Source organism: Peromyscus maniculatus, chromosome 22 (assembly GCF_049852395.1).
Source record: "Peromyscus maniculatus bairdii isolate BWxNUB_F1_BW_parent chromosome 22, HU_Pman_BW_mat_3.1, whole genome shotgun sequence".
NCBI lineage: Eukaryota > Metazoa > Chordata > Mammalia > Rodentia > Cricetidae > Peromyscus > Peromyscus maniculatus.
This window is the reverse complement of record NC_134873.1, coordinates 49,750,742-49,771,447: the sequence shown is the minus strand read 5'-3', so window position 1 is coordinate 49,771,447 and position 20,706 is coordinate 49,750,742. Positions and strand designations below refer to the sequence as shown.

The following is a 20,706-nucleotide window of genomic DNA, read 5'->3' as shown; positions in this document are numbered from 1 at the left end:
AGTGGGTGACTTACAAATGAAGGAATAGATAGGTTGTGGGGGGGGGGTCTGGGGAAGGTGTATCACAGTCCAGCGGTGTTCTCTGGAGCTCTGCTCAGTCAACCTCCACCGTCCAGAGTCCCGGAACAGAGAGAGCACTTGCCCATCCAGGTCTCCAGTCTCCAGACGCCTCCCTTGTCCCCGCCTCGTAGGCGTGACAGTTGCCAGAGTCTCAATGGGGGTTGGAACTTCCAGAACCAAGCTAAAATAGCTACCCACTACAGGAAAGTTTTGTGTTTTTTTTTTTTTTTTGAAAGCAAACAAAACAAGATATTATGAGACTCAGATCACCAGGCAAACTGGAAAACAGTGGAACAAGAAAACCAAAGCTTCCGATATCTTCCTACCAGTCTTGCCCCCATTAATCAAATGGTCTGTGATGATCAGGCATCTCTTCTGGTGTCCCAAGGAAGTGATCTTTTTTCTTCCAAATTACTTGCTAGTCCTGTGAGCCTCTTCCTCACCTAAGTCTCCTTGGTAAAGCCTAAATCACATGACTACAGCCTGGCTACAAAAAGCCCCTACTTTGAAGAGGCCAACTTCATAGGGTAGGGAGTCACCCGGTCTTGGCAAAGATGCTCCAAGGTGGGAGAGACAAAGGCTCACTGAACTTCAGAACTACTTCATTCATTCAACTTCACTTCTTCTTATGAAGTGGCTACCATAGGTCAGGCCCAGTTTCTTGTCTTAGTTCTCAGACATGAGTTACATAGAATCAAAACTCTTTTTGTCTCTCTTGGTAATCCAGCCCCTTCCACATTACCTACGACTAAATTAAAGGTTGCTCCAAGGCTAGGATCTTGTCATACTGTGACATATTGCCTTGTATTCAATAAATATTTATGAACAAATAAATCATAAAGGAGCAAAATGTTATATAACAAAATGGGCAAGAGAGAGCATCATTGATGTGGAATTCTAGATTAACCTTAAAGAACACAAAAAAGTAATGAGTGTTCTAGGCAAACAGAACAGTGTATACCATGAAGGGACTCTGTCCAGCCTGGCTATGGCAAACATGGCTCTGGCAGGCCTTGCCCTTCTCCCTCATTCCCTCTGTCTTGCTAAAAAAAAAATTAGGTTACATTCCTGAAGCTAGCCACCAAGGTCAATTCCCTTATTTTGGTCAATCCCTCCTCCTGATGCTGACTACCAAGGTCCAGCCATCAAAGTATTGAAGTCCAGCAATCAAAAGCCCCCTTTGGCTCACCCAATTAAGATTAAACACCTTATCCTAACATGTGGTTTCCCCTTTTACCTATTTATAAACCGCTATTTGCCTATGGGCCACATCTGTCTCCCCTTTATCCTAAGGCAGTCCTTTGTCCCTCCGGAAAAAATATCCCTTCCTCTCTCCCCCGTTCCCTTTCCCTTCTCCCTCATCCTCTATCTCCTGTCTCTGTCCCTTATCCCTGCTCGCTCTTCTCTCTCTCTCTCTCTCTCTCTCTCTCTCTCTCTCTCTCTCTCTCTCTCAATCTCTCTCTCTCTCTCTCTCTCTCTCAATCTCTCTCTCTCTCTCTCTCTCTCTCTCTCTCTCTCTCTCTCTCTCTCTCAAATAAATCTCATTTGTGCTAAGAACTTGGTCTTGGGGTGTCTTGATCTGACTTCAAGGGTCTCTATGTACCACATCCTAGAAGTGTGAAAGTTGATGGATAGAAAATGAAGAGATGGTCTTGGTGTGATGGTTTACATGTGAAATGTCCCCTTGCAGTAGCTGAACACTTGATCATAGACTGGTGGTACTTTCAGGGAAATTGTAAAATCTTTGAGTCTAACTGGAGGAAGTAGACCATGGAAGGCAGGCCTTGAGGTTTATGCCTGGCCCCATATTGGGGCCCCATTTTGTTTCCTGGTCCATCAAGATATAAGGTGCCCAGCCACACCAGACATGCATTCCCCATCACCATGATGTCATGTCTTCCCTGATGCTCTAGTCTGCAGGGTTTTCTGTCAGCTTATACCCTCCGGTCACAGTCCATCAGTGAGAGAAGTCAGGGCAGGAACTGAAATATAAACCGTAGAGGAGTGCTGCTCACTAGCGTGCACTTGGGCTCATGATCAGTGAGCTTTCTTATATAACCCAGACCCAACTGGGCAGGGATGGGACTGACACAGTGAGTTGAAGGCTCCCTACATCAATCATGGATCAAGACAATGCCCCCAAGACATGCCCTCAGGCCAATCTGACAAGTCTTCAGTTGAGGTCCCCTCCTCCCAGGTGACTTCAGGTTGTATCAAGTTGACAATAAAAACTAGCCAGGATATGGTCCACCATAGACCGTATCCTCTAGAACCATGCATTAGGTCATTCTGTCCACCAGGAAGAAGTTTCTACCATCATGTATCTTGTCCTATCAAGGAGAAAAGTATCTACTGCCATTGGCTATAGCGATGGTTCTTAATCTCTTGAGCAAGAGGGAGACCGAGGCCCGGCATCAACCCCACTCAACTGTATCAGTATAGAGGGAAGGGAGCAGCAGGCATGGCGCTGACAGACCATCCAGGTGATTCTGAGGGACGTTTGTGGTTACAGACTGCACTGGAGTGGGGAGCATGCAGATAAGATGGCTAGGGAGAAGGAAATCAGCAAGCAACGTTGTGAAGGTGTGTGGTGATCCCCTACCTCTTAGCGCCCCAACTTCCCTCCCTTGTTGACCACGCTTCCTTTCCTCTATGCCATGCCTGCACACAACAGCCACTGCTGATCAGATGGTGCTCTAATTTCATTTCTGTTGTCATGATAAAACAGCCTGACCGAAGGCAGCTTAGGGAGGAAGGAGTTTATTTGGCTTACAGCTCCAGGTTATGATCCGTGACAGGGAAGCGGAGAAAGAGACGAAATGCACCAACCCCATCCGCACCCAAGAGCAGTAAGAGAATAAACAAACGGATACTTTGCTGGCTTATTGTCTGCTTATACTCCGCTAGCTTTCTTCACTCTTACACAGTTAGGGTCCAGCCTAGGGAACGGTGCCACCCACAGTGGGCCAGGTTCATTAGCAAGACAATCCCCCACAGACATGATCACAAGCCAACCTGATTCAGATGATTCCCCGGTCGAGGCTTTCAGGTGATTTGAGTTATCAAAACTAACCAACAGAGGTGGCTATAGAGATCTTCCTAGCTGACAGAGGCGTCTTGGGTTGGACTTTCTTTTCGTTTCATGCCACTGAATTGCACCCAGTTCAGCACCCACACTGACTGAATGCCTACCAAGAGTAAGCCAGTGTGTGAGTGTGGTATCCAGATGATTGAAACATCCTTACCCCGGGGATCTCATACCCTAAAACATCTGCATTCTGATAGCTAAGTACATCCATTAAACACCTTTGAAATTAAAAAAAATTGATAATTACATCAAAATAGGGAGAAATTATGAAGCAAATGTCCCACTCTATATGCTCACAACAACTCCACTTTAAAAGTGTATCTTGGGGTGGGATAAAAATGACTAAAATTCATTATAGAAATGTATGAAACTGCCAAACATTAAAAAGAATTAAAGCCTGCCTGTTCTAAAATTGTTCCTGTTGACTTCCAACTTCCTGATTGTTGAATATGTAATATCCAAATGGCAAACTGCAGCTGGATAAGTAAAATCCATCTGTAGGCATCTGAGGCTGGGGTTTTTTTTAGTACAAACTCTGTGTGTGTGTGTGTGTGTGTGTGTGTGTGTGTGTGTGTGTGTGTGCAGGAGAATATATATATGTATATGGGTACATGTACATTTATATACATGTGTGTGCAGGAGAATATATATGTGTATATGGGTGCATGTACATTTATACACATGTGTGTGCAGGAGAATATATATGTGTGTATGGGTGCATGTACATTTGTACACGTGTGTACAGGAGAATATATATGTGTATATGGGTACATGTACATTTGTATACGTGTGTGCAGGAGAATATATGTGTATATGGGTACATGTACATTTGTACACATGTGTGTGCAGGAGAATATATATGTGTATATGGGTGCATGTACATTTATACACATGCATGCAGATGCCAGAAGACAACACCAGGCGTCATTCTACAGGTGTTGTCTATTTTTAATTTTAATTTTTATTTCCGAGACAGATCTCTGTCTCTGGGACCTGGAGTTTGTCATGTGACTAGGCTGGCTGGCCAGCAAGCCCGAGTGATCCATCTGTCCCCACCTCCCAAGTGCTTGGGTCACAGGTAAGCACCACCAGACCCAGCTTTTTTATATAGGTTCTGGGATCAAACTCAGATCCTCTCACTCTTGTACAGAAATTCTTTCACCAACTGGGCCGTCTTCTCATCCTCAGAAGAAGAAATGATGGAGCAAAGAGGAGTAACGAGGAGAGACGTCCAGGCCAGCAACCCCCAGAAAAACAGTAGAGACCGAACTCCAATTCATGATAAGTATTTTGTCAGGGCATTGGTGGGTGTGCTTGGCCACAGCACAGGCCACGGGTGAACAAATGAACAGCAGGCCTTTGCTGACCCACAGCCCCTCAGGGGAAAAAGACTCAGAAGAAGGAGAAGTGTGTAATGGGAAGCTGGCTCTGTAAGACTGCAGCTTCAGCTCAGCCATGGCTCCTCACAGGAATGCACATCGCTGGTGAGCGCCAGCCTGGAGCTGGGAATCTGCCCTTCCTTGCTTCTCTATCTTTATCTCTATTTATTGAATCACCTAGTGGATGCTCTAATACCTAACTGCTCTCCTGCCTTCCCGATTCCATGCTACACACACAATCTCAGGTATGTATTTCTACCTCTGCCCCCAGCCCCAAATCCTCCAAGTGGGGCTGTGGGTCAGCAAAGGCCTGTGGTTGTTCGTTTGTTTACCTGTGATTTTTTTTCTTTCTCCAGAAAGCATTTCCTGTCTCCTTCCTCCTGCACCAAGTCAGTCAACACGACCATCTCCTAAGCCCTTGTCTTCGACTCCTCAGTACAGCCTGTGGACTGGCGGAGCGCCGTTGTACCTTCACTGAGCTGAACTGGATGCGCTGTACCCGTGAGCTAACCCACTCAGTAACGCATGCTGGGAGTCTTAACGGGGCTTCATGGTCCTCCCCACACAGACTTGCGATGGGAACCCAAAGTATAGGGAGGGATGTTGGAACCAGCCATTGCAACAACCACGGAAAAGAACCGTTTGGAAAGAGGGCTGTGGTGGCTCCCCAAATGAACCAGTCTGAGAGTTTAGGACTGACTCTCTGAAAAGCTCAGGAGACAGGACTCCGTGAGGAACTGTGTCCTACTGCCCCAACCCTTCACGAGCTAGCCAGTGGACACGGGCGGAAGACAGCATCCATTTCTGGACCATGAGGGAGAGATGTTCCAAAACATTCCTTTAACAATTTCTGTATAACTGATTCAATACGGAACTACACGGCTGATTTAACGCTGTCGAATTAGAGATAGATTTTATTCTACCTATATCGTATTTTCTTTGTCATTTTAAAACTCAAGATTTAAAAAAAAAAATCATCTAGATACTGTTACTAGTTACTCAAATCGGGTAGACTAAACTGGGTGGCACATTCGCTATTTACCTAGACGATTGGCCAAGGGCAAGAAATGCAGCAAGTTTCGGGAACATGAAGACATTCTGTTGGAGAACAAGCATTTCTGCTCTTGGTCCCGGTTCACCGGGTGGGTTGGCCCAGTCTTTGGTGAAGACAGTTATAAGGATGGCATCCCTAGGATCCCTGCCTGGTGGCAGAAGGAGCTGTCGTTTCCAGGACGACCCATAGGGGGCGCTCCCGCGAAGCCGCTGCCGGGCGGTGCGCGTCCCCGTCCCCCCACCCCCGAGAGCGCCAGGGCGCGCGCCCGAGCTCACGTGACCGCGTCTCGGGGCCGCGCCGCAGCGCCATGGCGGCGGCCGGGGCCGAACCGGGTGCTGACCCCGCGGCAGGCGGTGTCCGGTTCTTCTGCACCGCGGGCCGCGGCCTGGAACCATTCCTGATGCGGGAGGTGCACGCACGGCTGGAGGCCACGCAGGTGAGTCGGGCTCCGGGTCCCAACCGGGTCCCCGAGCCCGGGATCCCTCTTTCCCGCCAAGGGGGGCTCAGGCCTGTGTGAGCCCGGGACACCCCTTCCCTGCGGGCGGTGGGGCTCCCACCCAGGTCCTGCGGTGACTGCTGTGAGCATCCAGCGGGTCGAGGGGCGCCTTTCTCTTCTTTATCCAGTCCGATCAAAGTCACGGCCAAAGTTGTCAACAGAGGGGTACGGAAGCCGGTTTTGTCCCGGATTCCTGGAAAAGAAACTGCAATGGCAATCATTGGAGTTATACCATAAGTGCAGATGGGCTTTCCAGGCTCAGTTGTTGAGTCTTGTTAACTCTCTTGAGGAGGTTGGGTTTTCGCAGTGTGGCCTGCCCCTGAAGCCTAGAAAGTACACCTAAAAACACACGCGGTAACGGTAGCTAGGAAACCAATACGTTCCTGCCGGCCTCCTAGTTGCTACCCGTCCGTTGCAGTGACAAGTGGACAGATTTGGAACGCCCTCCTAAGTTCTAGAATGTGCTCATCAGGTTATGGACAGGTGAGGGGAAAGATGTCATAGGGCAGGCCGGTCCTTTCGTGTGGGATGTGTTCTTGGGAAGGGAAAGCTTGCTAAAGCCAAGCTACTTGCTGCTCACCTCCGGGGGGTGCAAGTGTTCGAAGCCCCCAAAGGGAGTGTCTGCGATGGCCCGCAGGTGCAGCGGGGAGAGTTACCAAGAATGGCCTTAGCCGCATTAGACTACTGCCATTTGTGAATTGCACTACAGAATTGAACAGAGTGCGGAATGTAATTTATCCAGAATAGCCTCTGTGTAATAATCCCTGCATTCACCAAGGATTTAGAGGTTTTCTTATTTCTTTTGTTCTTTTAATTGTGTGTGTGTGTGTGTGTGTGTGTGTGTGTGTGTGCGCGCGCGCGCGTGCGTGCGCGCGCACATAAATGCATAGTACTGGTGGAAGCCTGAGACATCGGCTCATCTCCCTGGAGCTGGAGTTACAGGTGGTTGTGAGCTAGCTGCCCAGCATAGGTGCTAGGACTCCATCTCGGGTCCTCTACAAGAGTAATACCTGGTCTTAACCAGGCGAATCCAGTGATGTAGTCAGGTCCTACCACCACAAAATGACAACAGTAATATTCAGATTCTGAAATCAAGCATTACTGTATCATAACTCAGCCAGCCTCCCATAGTGCCGCCCCGGGATTTGCTTTGCTAACCTGGCGAGCTTGGTGTGTGGAAATGACAAGGTGTGGTCCGATCTGGACAGCTAAGATGGTTAGAAGAAGTGGATCCTGTTTGTCTCCTCCAAAGACAAAATCGTTTGAGGGAAGCTTGCAGCAGCCGAGAATTCAGTCAGACATGAGAGAAACTTCCTTGACAGCCAGAGCAGGTAAATGGCAAGAGAGTTTTCATATTCTACTCTGGTATGGTTTTAGGAAGAGAGAGATGTGGGAAAGAGATCTGAGCAAGTAGCCCTCAAATTGCATCCCAGCTGCTCTGACCAGAAAACAAACTCCCCAAGTTCATTTTCCTCCAGTTACAAAGACGTAAGGAAGCCAATCCAATAGTAGGAGGACCCGTGTCTGGATCCAGCTTCCAAGCCCATGTATTTCACCCCTAGGCTGAATTTCTCTGTTCCCATCAGCTGGGTCCTTCGCTGTCTACCTGAGTTTAACTATGGCTAGGTAAGTGAGAGAGCTCTTCTCCTTGTGGACACCCTAGGGCCTTGAGTGCCCAAAGCCTTGGGGCTGGACTAGCAAGTCCAGAGGCTTACAGCTTCACACTCCCACAGGGACATACCTCTTGCTCCAGACTTGAGATGTGAAAGCTCTGTGGCTTGACGAACTCAGGAAGGAGGCTCGCTTGTTCCTCTGGGCTCCAGCCGCCCTCATACAGTTGGAATGCCTGACATTGAGCACGCAATCATAAGGAATGGCCGCTGCTGATTGCTGGCTCTGGGGCCTAGAGTGGCAGGACCCTGAGCCCTGGGCAGTGACTAGTGTTCCATCGACAGGGCTGAGACCTTTGGCCTTTAAGGCTTAGCAGCGCCCGCAATTCTTCTAGCAACTGTGGGAGCCCACAAAAGCTTCCTAGTGAGATCTGAACTTGCTTTACACAGCAGGGCCGCATTAGGGGATGGCTTGACCATGTGCATGGTCACCAGGTGTCTGAGACGGTCTGCACTTGGCTGTGCTGGGGGGAGGTCTTTCGCTCCACCCCTGGGCATTCCTTTAAAAGCCCGTTAGAAGAGGCAGAAGGGGCTGGTGGGTTTTGTCCCAGGCCCTCCGGAGGCTGTCCTGTGTTTCTGTCTGTCTCTCTCTCCCCCTCTGTACTTCTGTCCACATATTCCTCATTTCCCCCTGCTCACGAGTACCCTGGGGGGAAAGAGGGAGCAGGTCTCCCTGAGGCAACCAGGGCCCACCATTGCTCATCTTAGCTCTTAGTCGTCGTCCCGTTCCCCCCCCCCCCCCCGCCCCGTCCCCCACCACCCACCCCACCCCTACCCCCCCACCCCCCACCCCGTTCTCTGCTCGCTGCTCTCTGGGCGCCGTCCTCTGATACACTGCCGCCAGCCCCGTCACTGCCTCCGCCACCACCTTCTCTGTGTCCCCAGCTCAGCCCACCCTGAGGAGATGAAAGGCTGAAAATAGGCAAGAGAAGATCGTTGGAAAGAAGCCTTTTATTGACCCTGAGTGTGCAGCAGCATGGGAGACCAGCACAAAGGGTGTGCCCGGCTGGATCAGAAAGGAAGCTACAGAGCCTGCTTTTTACAGCCGTAGAGGGATGTGGTGAGGATGCGGACTGACACCAATCAATCACAATTAATCCCGCCTGCAGACGGAATTCATCGTGGCCCGAGTCGTGGCAAGGCCCCCTCATGCAAATGAAGATCTGTTTGTACCAATCACTGGCCTTTTGCTGGGCTGTGTGCCCCCCTTGTGGCCTAAATAAGGATAACTGCTGGTCCTGGCAATGGTGGCGCACGCCTTTGATCCCAGCTCTGCCAAGCAGAGGCAGGCGGATCTCTGTGAGTTCGAGGCCGGCCTGGGCTACCAAGTGAGTTCCAGGAAAGGCGCAAAGCTACAAAGAGAAACCCTGTCTCGAAAAAACCAAAAAAGAAAAAACAAAAAGAAAAAGGCCCTGGCTGAAAAAGCGCCCTCTTAAATCACGCTTGTGCTTTGCAGCCTGCAGCCGTGGTTGCCGTGTGCCTTCCTCAGGACCCTCATGAGTGTCCAAAGTGTCCACATTAACGTTAGGGTGGCCCAGCTACACAAGTGACTGACAGTCCTTGCTAAAAGCAGCCAGAGCACCAGAGAAGGGTCTACAGCAAATTTCCCCAGCCCCCAACAGCTTAGTTTATTTAAAGGAAGAATAAACATTAAGAAGGTTGGTTGGAGGGTTATTTGCAATCATTAATATCAATGTTTGACAGGATGGTGACAATAAGCTTACCTTCTACCTCAGCATGGTTCTCTCTAATCTGTCTGGCCTTGCTATCTGAGGAGAAGGCTTCTAAGACCCCTCCCTGTTCAAAAATGTGTGGTTTCTCAAATCTGTACATACAATAATGTAGTGTTTGCTTACAACTCCCACATACAGCACTAATGCTGTGTCCGTTGTTAAACTGATTGGTTAGGGAAGAATACCAAAGAAGGAGGCTGCATGTTCAGTACAGATACAAGGTTTGCTTCCTAAGTACTTTTCTGTCTGAGCCTCATTGAAGCCCCCCAGAGAGCTCCTGCAGTCACCCAGGACCAGCTGAAGTGTGGGGAGCTGCCCTGTAGCACTGAGCGAAGGCAGGGTCCACAAAGCCACGGTGAAGAACGTGCGCCCAACTCGCACCCTAGTCTTTCCTGGATGTGTGATTTCGAATAAATGGTTCACATCTCTGAGCCTCCCTTTCCCTTGGCTAATACCGACTTTCATGGCGTCATTAACCTAAAGATAGATAGCGTGGGGTGCGTGGCCAATCATCGGTGCCCCATAAATCCTTTCCCACAAAGTGAGTCGCACAGGGATACTTAAAGAAATCCTTCTTGTGGTGAGAAGAGTCTCTTAGAAATTTAGGTTTGCTGGAAGAAAATTAATATTCAGAAATCTGAATTTATAAAACAAATTAATCCAGAAGTGACTGTTTACTTTTAGGAGGTAATCACTCAATTTTAATCAGTGTTTTTTGGGTTTTAGTGAAGGTAGGACTCACCAGGGAAGCCTGTTGAAGGTGCATATTATCCCTGGGTACCAGGCCCAGAAGGTTTTTCTTTGAGTCGAGCTGCTGATAAGCTCAGGTGTTTGCATTTGAACATGAAAACACTCTCCCTTCCCAGGTGACTGCCGCTCACGTAGCGCCTCCAAAACAGCTTGCAGCCGAAAGCCTCCTGTGTATATTCCTTTTAGCTGTTTTTCATGGACACAGAAACAAACAGAATAATACGGTGGATTCTCCCCGCTCATCAGCCAGCTGCCGTAGAGATCAACCCCCAGTGAATTCTGTTTTATTTATACCCCCGCCATATTTCCAAACCAGGATATTTTGAAGCAGATCCTAGGAATCATCTCATCTTCGTGTTTGCTTATATAATTCTAAATTATGACTCTTTCATAGCAGTGTGTATAGTGTAAAGGAGATGAACTTTTTAAAATATGTCACCTTATCATTTACACAGCTAAAAGAAATCATTCCTTTTCAACCCATACCTAATTAGTATTCAAAGTCAAATTTATTTTGTAATGTGACTTTTGTTTTTAAGTTTGTGTATTTCAGTAGGCATTTAAATGCCATCTACATACTGTGATTGGTGGATATTCTTCATCTCATCTATAAATTTACCTCTGTTTCTTTTTCTCTCAGAATTTTCCTGTTAAAGTGACTGGGTTGTTCACCCTGAAACTGAAGCCATCTGTAAAATAAAAGGACTGATAGTGAATATTTCAGACTGTGTGTGTCGCGATTGGTTTCCGTCAGATTCCTGTAGGCTTTATTAGTCACGTGATTTCTGTTATATTTTTCACCATTGTATTTACATCCCTTAAAAAACAGTAAGCTTGCCGGGCGGTGGTGGCGCACGCCTTTATTCCCAGCCCTTGGGAGGCAGAGGCAGGCGGATCTCTGTGAGTTCGAGGCCAGCCTGGGCTACCAAGTGAGTTCCAGGAAAGGCGCAAAGCTACATAGAGAAACCCTGTCTCGAAAAACCAAAAAAAAAAAAAAAACCAGTAAGCTAATCTCAGCTCAACAGGGCCCGTTTCCTGACCCGCCATGGCTGTGCTGTCCAGTAGGGTCACTACCCCCACGGTGGCTATTTCGAGTTAAATAAGAATCTATTTTTTCAGACACCATAGTGCCACTTCAGATGCCCAGAAGCTATACACCTTGGTGGCTCCTGGATTGGATGCAAAGTTACCCTCATCTAGATTTGCCAACGGTGGTGGATGAGAATGACCCCTCCTAGGCTCATAGATTTGAATGTTTGGTTCCCAGCTGGCAGACTGTTAAGGAAGAATTAGGAACTGTGGCCTTGTTGGAAGAGGTGTATCACTGGGGGTGGGCTTTGGGGTTTCAGAAGCCCATACTAGGCCCAGTCTGTCACTCTGTCCTCTCTCTCTTCTCTTCTCTGTCTCTGCCCCGCCCCCATCCCCTTCTCTCTCTGCCTCCCTCTTGAGAATAAGATTTAAGCTTTCAGCTACTGCCCCAGCACCATGCCTGCCTGCCTGCCTGTTTTTCCACCATGATGATTATGGATTCACCCTCTGAAACTGTAAGCAAGTCCTTAATTAAATGTCTTCTTTTAAAAGTTGCCTTGGTCATGATGTCTCTTTACAGTAGTAGAGCAGTAGCTAAGGAGTTACTCTCAGCACTGGGGAGGTAGAGGGAGGTGGATCTCCGTGAGTTCGAGGCCAGCTTGGTCTACAGAGCGAGTTCTGGGACAGCCAGGGCTGCACAGAGAAACCCTGTCTCGAAAAGCAAAACAAAGAAAACAAATAAAGAGAAAAGTAACTAAGCCAGGTGGTAGTGGTGCACACCTTTAATCCCAGCACTCAGGATGCAGAGCCAGGTGAGTTTGAGGCCAGCCTGGTCTACAGAGCGAGATCCAGGACAGGCACCAAAACTACACAGAGAAACCCTGTCTCAAAAAAAAATAAAAAAATTTAAAAAAAGGAAAATAACTAAGACAAGACACCAACCTTCATTTCCATGGCATGGTTTAATGTGTTCCTCTCTGTCTTGGTCCTTTTGTATTGCTATAAATGAATACTGCAGGTTGAGTACTGTGTGGAGAAAAGAAAAGTACCTTTTACAGTCTTGGAGGTTCAGGAGCCCAAGGTTGAGGGACTGTATCTGTGAGGGACTTCTTGCTGCCTTCTAACATGGCAGATAGCACCCAGGAAGAGAAAGCAAAAGGCACACAGAGGCACACCAGGGCCCAAGTTCATGTATATAAATAACAAGCCCATTTCCTTAGTAGCATTAACCCACTGCTGGGCCCTGCCTTAGAAAGGTCCTACCTCCCATAGTACATCGAGCTTCTTTTCAGCACAGGAATGTTGGGGCACTTGGAAACCTAGGACTCCGTCCTCTGCATTTTCTGTAAACTGGGTTCCTATAATTTGTGACTAGAGCTTGGTCAGACTGATGCTTGATTCCCCATCCCCATGTTCCACTTGTGGGTTAAATGTCTTTATAAAGGTGCCTGGGTATTTTTAAACATTTAATACACACATTTAGACCACTTTAAATGCAGAAAAATCCCTTTCGAACAACACGTAATGTACTAAATACTAATTTTTGGTAAGAATTATAGTAGCAATGGTTATCTTTAAGATAAAATCGCATGCAGCGGAGGTGATGTTGTTTTAGCTGAGCAGAAGCTCCTGTCGGTTCACTGATCTCTGCAAATCCACACAGCGGAGACTATTAACCCAAGCCTTTAGGAGGCCAACCGGTTTTTCATTCTTTAATAGTGTTGTGGCAGTAGGGTATAGGTAGAGCTAAGAGGGTTGTTTCATAGTTATTTTTGTGGAATGGAATCTTTTCAAGATTCTTTGTATTCCTTTTCTTTCAATTTGATGCCATTTTGAAAATTAAATTTTAAAATTCTGTCTTAAAAAATGAACCAAAACAAACTTAGACACCACCCTAACAGATCACTTAGTACTTTAAAAATCCATTCTACATCTAGATAGTGTCTGTAGAATTACAAGTTTGGTACTTACCAGTGCCTACATTTAAGCATCTGCTAATCTTTGGGCTAAACTTGAGCCCCTGAATTTAAAAGGAAAGACAAGAATGCTAAGCAGTTGGCATGCCGGCAGGGAAGAGCTCTTAGCTCATCTCATGGGTGCTAGACAGCTGACCAGTTGGTTCAGACACGACGCTTTCATGATTCAAATGGGAGCAACAACTTGTAAATAGCTTTTCAAATAACAACCGTTAGGATGGAAATTCTAGAATGCTATATTGCTCCATAATATTATAATTGAATATAATCAACTAGAAGCAATGAACCAAGGCCTGGGGGATCCTCCTGGGTAAAGGTACTTGCTGCCAAACCTGACAGTCCACGTTCACTGTCTGGGACCCCCATGGTGAAAGGAGAGCGCCCACTCCACAGATTGTCCTCTGCCCCCCACATTCGCACTGTGGTACACATGCCCCCACACATGGACGTTGACACGGAGAGATACATGTTAGGAAGTAATAGGGGTGGTGGTGGAGAGATGGTTCAGAGATTAAGAGCGCTTGCTACTCTTCCAGAGGACCCGAGTTTAGTTCCCAGCACCCACGTCAGACCGCTGACACCTTGCTTCCAGCTCCAAAGGACCCATCAAGCCTCATAGGCATCCAAACACACATGGCATACACCATACACATTTAAAAAAATTTAAATGAATAGATAAGTTGAGGGGCTGGAGAGATGCTAAGAGCACAGTATTGCTCCTGCAGCAGACCTAAGTAGGACCCCAGCACCCACATTGCATAGTTCACAACTGCCTGTAACTTCAACTCCAGGAGGCTCCAGCACCTGTGGCCTCTTCTAGCACCCAATCACCTCTGTGCTTTTCTACACACATACACATGATTAAAAATAATAGAAATAAATCTTACCCCCAAAGCAATGAAAAAAAAAAAAAAAAGCTGGAGGAAAAAGGTAACACTAGCTTTAACAGTTGATGAATTCTTAAATACTGAACTTCATTCTCCCTCCCGCTCTGAGGAATGGTAATATTCACAAAGAGGAGATTGCTCGTATTCACACATGTGACTGTGTGGTTCTCACAGTGAGTAAATTAGTAAACTGTGTCTGGGTTTGTCATATGGAAAAAGACTAGTAAGCCATGTGTAAACTCTTGAGACAATAATGCTGCTTTGGGTTTTGGTATTTTAATTAATCAGCATACTGTTCTCATGACTTGATGTCCTGAATATCTAACCTTTTCAGTTCTGTCAGTTGATTCCCTGCAATGTTTGTAATAAACCTTTCTTTTAAAACGAGGATACTTTAAGACAATCTGATTGTGTAGACTTTTCCTTAATAGCCAAACAAGGGAAAGAAGCAGAAATCATTGAACAGTTAAGGAGGTATAAATGTCTAGATCAATGGCTACTTAAATAAAATCCCTGGTCTAGGTTTTGATGTCCATTTTCTTGCTTTTATTACCTTAGTCTCCCTCTTTTTAAAAATGTGTATCAATGTTTTTGCTGCATGTATCATATTCATGCAGTTCCCTTAGAGGCCAGAAGAGGGCATCAGATTCCCCAGGAACTGGAGTTACAGATTGTTGTGAGCCGTTGTTTGGTTGCTAGGAATCCCTTCCTTTGCAAGAATAGCAAGTGCTCTTAACCACTGAGCCATCTCTTCTGTCCCTGTTACTTTAGTCCTGAAACAATTCATTCTCAGTAAAATAGTTTCGTTTCTTCAGAATCTTGGCAAGGAAAAATCCTTTAGATTAAGTTGCATAATGACCGTGTGTGCGTGTGTGTGATTTATTTTTATGTGCATTGGTTTGGCCGCCTGTGTGGGCTGTGTGCTTGAAAAGGTCAGAAGGAAGCTTCAGATCCCTGAAACTGGAGTTATGGGTGGTTATGAGCCTCTGTGTGTGTGCCAGGATCGAACCCTGCTCCTCTAAAGGAACACAGCCAGTGCTCTTAAGTGCTGAACCCTCCCTCCAAACCCTGAATGATAACTTCTTAAGAATGTGGGTTCTTCGGTCATTCTGCTGGGGCGGAATAAGCGGCACCAGGACACGAGGTTAATTTGACTCGACATTCTGGTACAGGGAAAGACGAAGTAGCGAGGCTAGTGTCTGAAATGGCCATGCCCATCTGTGTCACAAGAGGTGGAGAAGCTCAGAGAGCCTGTCTGAAGGAGGGGCGTGTATGCCATGAGAGGGGCGGGAGCCGCGCTTGTCTTTCATAGCAACCTGCCTTCCTGGGAAGTAGCTGCTGTCGTGAGACCCAGCTCACCCCCGATGACCAGCATCAGTTTCAGAGCTGGTGTGACCCAAGCAACCACTGCCAGCTAGGCCAGACCTGGTGCAAGTCCTGCCACCCCTCAGTGTCACCACACTGACCAGCCTTCCTGTAGTGACCCTTGGGTACCCATTCAACCCATAGCACAAGCCACCCCAGACTCCCTGGCGCCTTAGTTCCAGGTAACTCACGATTGTGTCAGTCAGCCATGAACATTGTGAAAAGGAGAACTCGGAGACAGTCCACATCCTTCCAGGACCTGTGGCAGCTAGAAAGTTTAGGACTCCTTTGGCACCAAGCGCTGTGTCCACACCACGTCCAACTCCCTGTCAGTCAGTGAGTGCCCCTTTCCCTTCTTCCCCCACATGCCACACGCTCGTCCTGAGGCCTGTTTCCATGTGGTGTGTATATCTCGCTCTTATCTAGCTTCTTCTTCCATGGCCACGTGCCCCCCCCCCCCCCCCCGTTTCCACCTCGGTAATCTGTTCCCCCTCAAGCATCTCATGCTACACCCCGTCTTTGATGCCCCTTCCAAGGTCATTTCTCTGTCAGCTAAATCATGGCTGTCACGGTTTTCATCAGAATTCTTTAATGGCTGCCCGTTACCATCTGTGGTCCTCAGAATTTCATGGCCGTCAATCGGGCTGGCCTAAGCTCTGCCATCCATCCCCCTGACATTATCAATCAGCATAATTCAGCCAGGGCTGCCAGAGGGCTGCCAGTTGACTGCAGCCAGGGTTTCTGTTGCGTCTGCACCTGCTCCTGTGTGTTAAAATCCTGCTTCCTAGGTCTTACAGGATTCCTCCCCTCCATTTTAGAAACGGTCACTTCCTATTCGGTGCTAACATATAGTACAGCTTATCAGTACAGCTGATAAGCAGTTAAACGTTTTCATTTCTTCTGGGTTTAATTTATGGTATTGTCTGACAAGTTTTACATCTTAGTTTATATGTCTGTAGTATTGTTGTTCAGACATGGGAATATTTAATAAACATCCATCTTGGTCTAGACACCTAATTTGTGTTATGCATGTTACCTGTCTTGTGCCTACTTTTAAACAGTGGGTGGGGTTTGGCAGTGTAATTATTGAATCTTTTATGGTTTTTCCAGTCACCTGGATGTGTACTTTACAAGAGGTAGCATGATCGTCTGACCGCGTGACCTTATGCAGATTGTGTAGCCTGCCCTAGATGTCAGTTTGTGATGTGGGGAATGGGCGTGATAAAATCGACCTTGGGCTTGTTAAGTGTTTAAAGGAAAAACACACGTTGGCAGAGCCTGCCAATGACAGATGCTCCCCAAAACGATCACAGGGACAAAGGAAGCGGCCCTTAGCCATACTGATGCCTGTTTGTTTTTCTGTGTCTAGGTGGAATATATTTCAGGAAAAGTGTTCTTCACCACCTGTTCCGATCTGAGCTCGATGAAGAAGTTGAAGTCAGCGGAAAGGCTGTTTCTGTTGATTAAGAAGCAGCTTCCAATTGCGGCTTCTTCTCTCCGCAAAGGTACAGCGTGTGCCCACCGCTTTACCCAACTGCCGTGGGACCGAGGCTGTCCGCCCGGCAATTGTGTGTCTCCGTTTCACAGACTCCAGTTCATTCATTGATAGTTACAGAGATTATAGCAGTTCGGTTCCCTGGTATTATCGTATCTATAGCCAGCTCCTCCGCTTCTCTTCAGAACCTGCTGCCTGCCTTCTGGGTTTTATTGTTCACAAGTTTTCTTTCTAGAGATAAATATGCGCCACTGTATTTATTTGATTTTTTTTTAAAACACATAATAACCAGAATACAATTTTGCATCACAAGTTGGTAAAAAAAATAAAAAATAAAAAAAAACCTGTCATCTTATAAAGTTTAACTAAATGATATAGTTGGAAATTATTACATAGTAAAATTTTCTTCTCCTAGAATCTTAAGTGTTTTTAACAAACTTATGCCCATTTATAAAGGCAGCTTGGGAGATTTCGTAGTTACTCCCTAACTTTAAAATTATGTTATATAAATAATTTCAAGATCATGATTAAAGCCATTTTTAAAAGGCTTTAAACAGGATTTAAAGACACCGCAGGATTTAACATTGCCTCAACCTTCACTCTGATTACTGTGTGCATGAGACATCAAACAATTACATAAATCTGAAAGAAGCTATCTCAAGAAAAGTTGCAAATGACCAAAATCAAGACTGGGAAGGGGAAAAAAATTAAAGCAAATCCCAAGGTTTTGTGAGGTTATCATAATTTCCTCCCAGCATCCATACACTGTCCTCTTGAAGGAACTGTAGTGGTAATTTTCAGATCAACTTAGTGACTTTGGTTTATAAGGAAAGGTTAAAGGTCACTGGGCAGGCTGACAGCCCCAAACTTATAAGTGGTTTGTGTATCTGAAGTTTGACTTCATGGAAACTTAAGATTCATGTTAATATCTTTGTGATCTAAAATGAAATGGGTCCAAAGTTCAGCTGCTCTGTTCCTGATCTCGGTATTTTCCGGTTTATGGACAAGGTTACTGTTCTCTCGAAGATCAGTATATCGCCTAGGTCTGTGCATGAGCTCACCATCCGCTGAGTGTGGTATCACAGGATAAATAGCTTTGCTAAAGTAGTGCATGGGATTTCTATAAGTTAGGTCTCTGTATGTAAAATAATGGAGCGTATTCTGCTGTACATTCTTAGGATAAATTACATAAACTCCAAATAAAAGTGAAATTTTGTTCATGTAGCCATTCAGTAAAATATTTTAAAGAAATAAAGGTCATGAAATCCAGATTGATGAATGTAGTAGACAGTTGTCTATAAGCTTGAAGATGGATAAACTGAGGTTTTGTTTATTTAGGAAAAATACTAAATGAAATGCAGAGACTTATAAATGATGATCCAGGAAGTTGGCTGAAGGCCATTTCACTTTGGAAAAAACTCCTTGAACAAGATACAAAAGGAGGAAAAGTCTCTCAGAGGGATACTAACCCACTAAAGCGAAAAGTGGAAGAAAATGAAATTGTCAGTGCTAAGAAGTTAAAACTGGAGGAGATACACAGGGAGAGTCACAGGGAAGACCAGCGGATCAGACTTCCTGAAGACTCCCGGGAGCAGGGGGGTGCTCTCACCAGAGCCGACGGGCTTCAGGAGCAAGGACTCCAGAATGACTTGGTGAAGACAGCTGACACTCAGAGCCAGGAGGACTTGACCTTCAGGGTGTCCTGTCGCTGCAGCGGGAATATCGGAAAGGCCTTCACCGCACAGGTATGCACGCACGTCACCCAGGTGGGATCGTGCTCTCCAAGGGCACACCTCCTACAGCACAGATAAGACGGCCCAGATGGATGATGAGGTCTGACTTCGTTTGATTGTCTGTCTCTAAAAGTACATTTCCCGGTTCAACTTTGCCTCAGCGGCTCCAGAGGAACACTGCCATTCCACATGGCAGCCATTTACTCTCCTCCTAAAGTCCTTCTAAAGTCCATAGAAGTCCACTGCATTTGTAAACGCTGATGTTGTGAGATTATATATATATATATATGGGGGTCTTCTTCATTACAAGCACATGTCTGTTGAGGATCACCCTGCACTGTGTGATGTTTGTAGGTTTGTCCTTGGGACCTAGTCCACAAATACCAGTGCCCATGAAGCCTAGTAGTCTAGGGAGGGTGGACGGACACCGGTTTCCATCCCAAGACCTATTGGTTGGCCCTTACAAAGGTCAGTAGCACAAAACTGGTCTGGATCTTTAGCCAAACTTAGAGTCACACAGACCCTAAAGGTTGAATCTGATGAAACTGATCTGGTCATGGGCAGACATAGAGAATGGTAATAGTTAACCTGTGATCGTGCAGTGTGGTTCATTTCCTTTATTAGAAGGTCATGGTCTTACATCACACACCTAAAATTGCCAGAGTAGAGATTACACACAAGTAGAGCATAATCCTAAGGGGTTTGAAAATGGAGAGAGTGAAATAAAGCACTGTTGCCTTGCACAGGCAGTCTTGGAAGTTACATTTTAATATCACTTAATAGCTAGCTCTTATTTGTTTTAAAGTTTTCTTCTTTCTTATAACCTTACCTTTTCTATAACTTGCCTCCTTGCAGGAGGCAGGAAAAGTGGTTGGAATTGCTCTCATGAGGAAGTTTGGATGGAAAGCCAACTTGAGAAATCCACATTTAGAGGTAATGAATTTCCATCTCGGTTTCTATTCAGCAGGATCACCTCCTTTTCGTACTTTTTGGGTCAACTCCACTTAGAGAAAGTATGTCTGCATGCGTCCAGCAGCCTGCTTCTGCTTCTCTTCGGCAGCCAAATAATACAGAAATGTCTTATCCAGACTGGAGTCACTTGGCCACAGCTGAAGGAAGCATTTATAGTGAGATTGCAGCAGCTCTCTCCATGGTCTTCACATGCGTAACAAATATCTTTATAAGAAATTATTTCGTATAGCTGCTGTGTAAAGAAAATGAATAATAACCTAAAGATTCACAAAACATGATAGTATTGTTACTAGTGGCTTTGTTGGGCTTATGGGATTATGTTTATCTTTTATTTGAGACAAATAAATTCAGGGAGTAACAAAAATTAATCTTCCCTGTATTTTGAAAACCATCTTATGAATTTGGCAGGCAGTTAGTTATTTTAATAATTTATGTATAAATTTATCCCATGTGATCCAACTTTATATGGGGACAGACCTGGCCAAATAAGGCAGAACCATTTGTGAGTTGTTGGAATTTCTTGCCTTTTATTTATACTTTTCACCTCTAAACACAGTATCTGATGTAAATCCAATGGCGTACCCAAAATATTTTGGCCCCCAGATTTTTTGGCATGGTGTTTTCTCCCCCACTTCATCTCCTCTCTGTTTTCTCCTTCATCTCTCTCCTAGCTCCATTACACTGTCAAAATCATCCCACAAAAATGCCATCGTTTTAGCTCTTACCCATCATCTCATGGAGTTTATAATAGCTCTAATGGGTTAAAGTAACCGTACAAAACCGTAATTGGTGTTAAAGCAATGTTTAGTAAAATGTATGACTCAAATCAATGAAGAATCAATCCTTAAATTTTATCCTGTAAAACTGATAGGAAATCAGTTTTATAGTGGGAGAAGCTGTTTTTGACATTTGGTATTTGAAAATGAAATTAATATATATTAAAATTTGAAATAGAACAGAATTCTATTGAATAATATTGCTAAAATGCAGAATCAGTACAATTGGCGAATTCAGCTGTG

General features: G+C 45.8%; 1 protein-coding gene and 1 long non-coding RNA gene across 3 annotated transcripts in view; one reads left to right on the top strand and one right to left on the bottom strand.

Annotated features, from left to right (window-relative positions):
* The first annotated feature begins 5,874 nt into the window (after nt 1-5,874).
* The window catches only part of Thumpd2 (THUMP domain 2 tRNA and snRNA guanosine methyltransferase), a 40,169-nt gene continuing 25,337 nt past the window's right edge, over nt 5,875-20,706 (top strand). Inside the window, exons 1-4 of the mRNA XM_006988365.4 lie at nt 5,875-6,017; nt 16,857-16,992; nt 18,321-18,727; nt 19,571-19,648. Coding sequence (XP_006988427.1) covers nt 5,889-6,017; nt 16,857-16,992; nt 18,321-18,727; nt 19,571-19,648 — 750 coding nt within the window. The 5' untranslated portion in view covers nt 5,875-5,888. The remainder of the gene's footprint in view (nt 6,018-16,856; nt 16,993-18,320; nt 18,728-19,570; nt 19,649-20,706) is intronic.
* LOC121824961 (uncharacterized) lies at nt 10,140-19,904 on the bottom strand. Of its 2 annotated transcripts, none has more exons than XR_013047262.1 (3): nt 19,545-19,904; nt 12,202-12,285; nt 10,140-10,919 (listed from the first exon to the last, which is right to left on the bottom strand). It is a non-coding gene; the product is annotated as an uncharacterized LOC121824961 (long non-coding RNA). The 2 variants fall into 2 exon arrangements; XR_013047263.1 differs by lacking the exon at nt 19,545-19,904 and adding an exon at nt 15,679-15,934.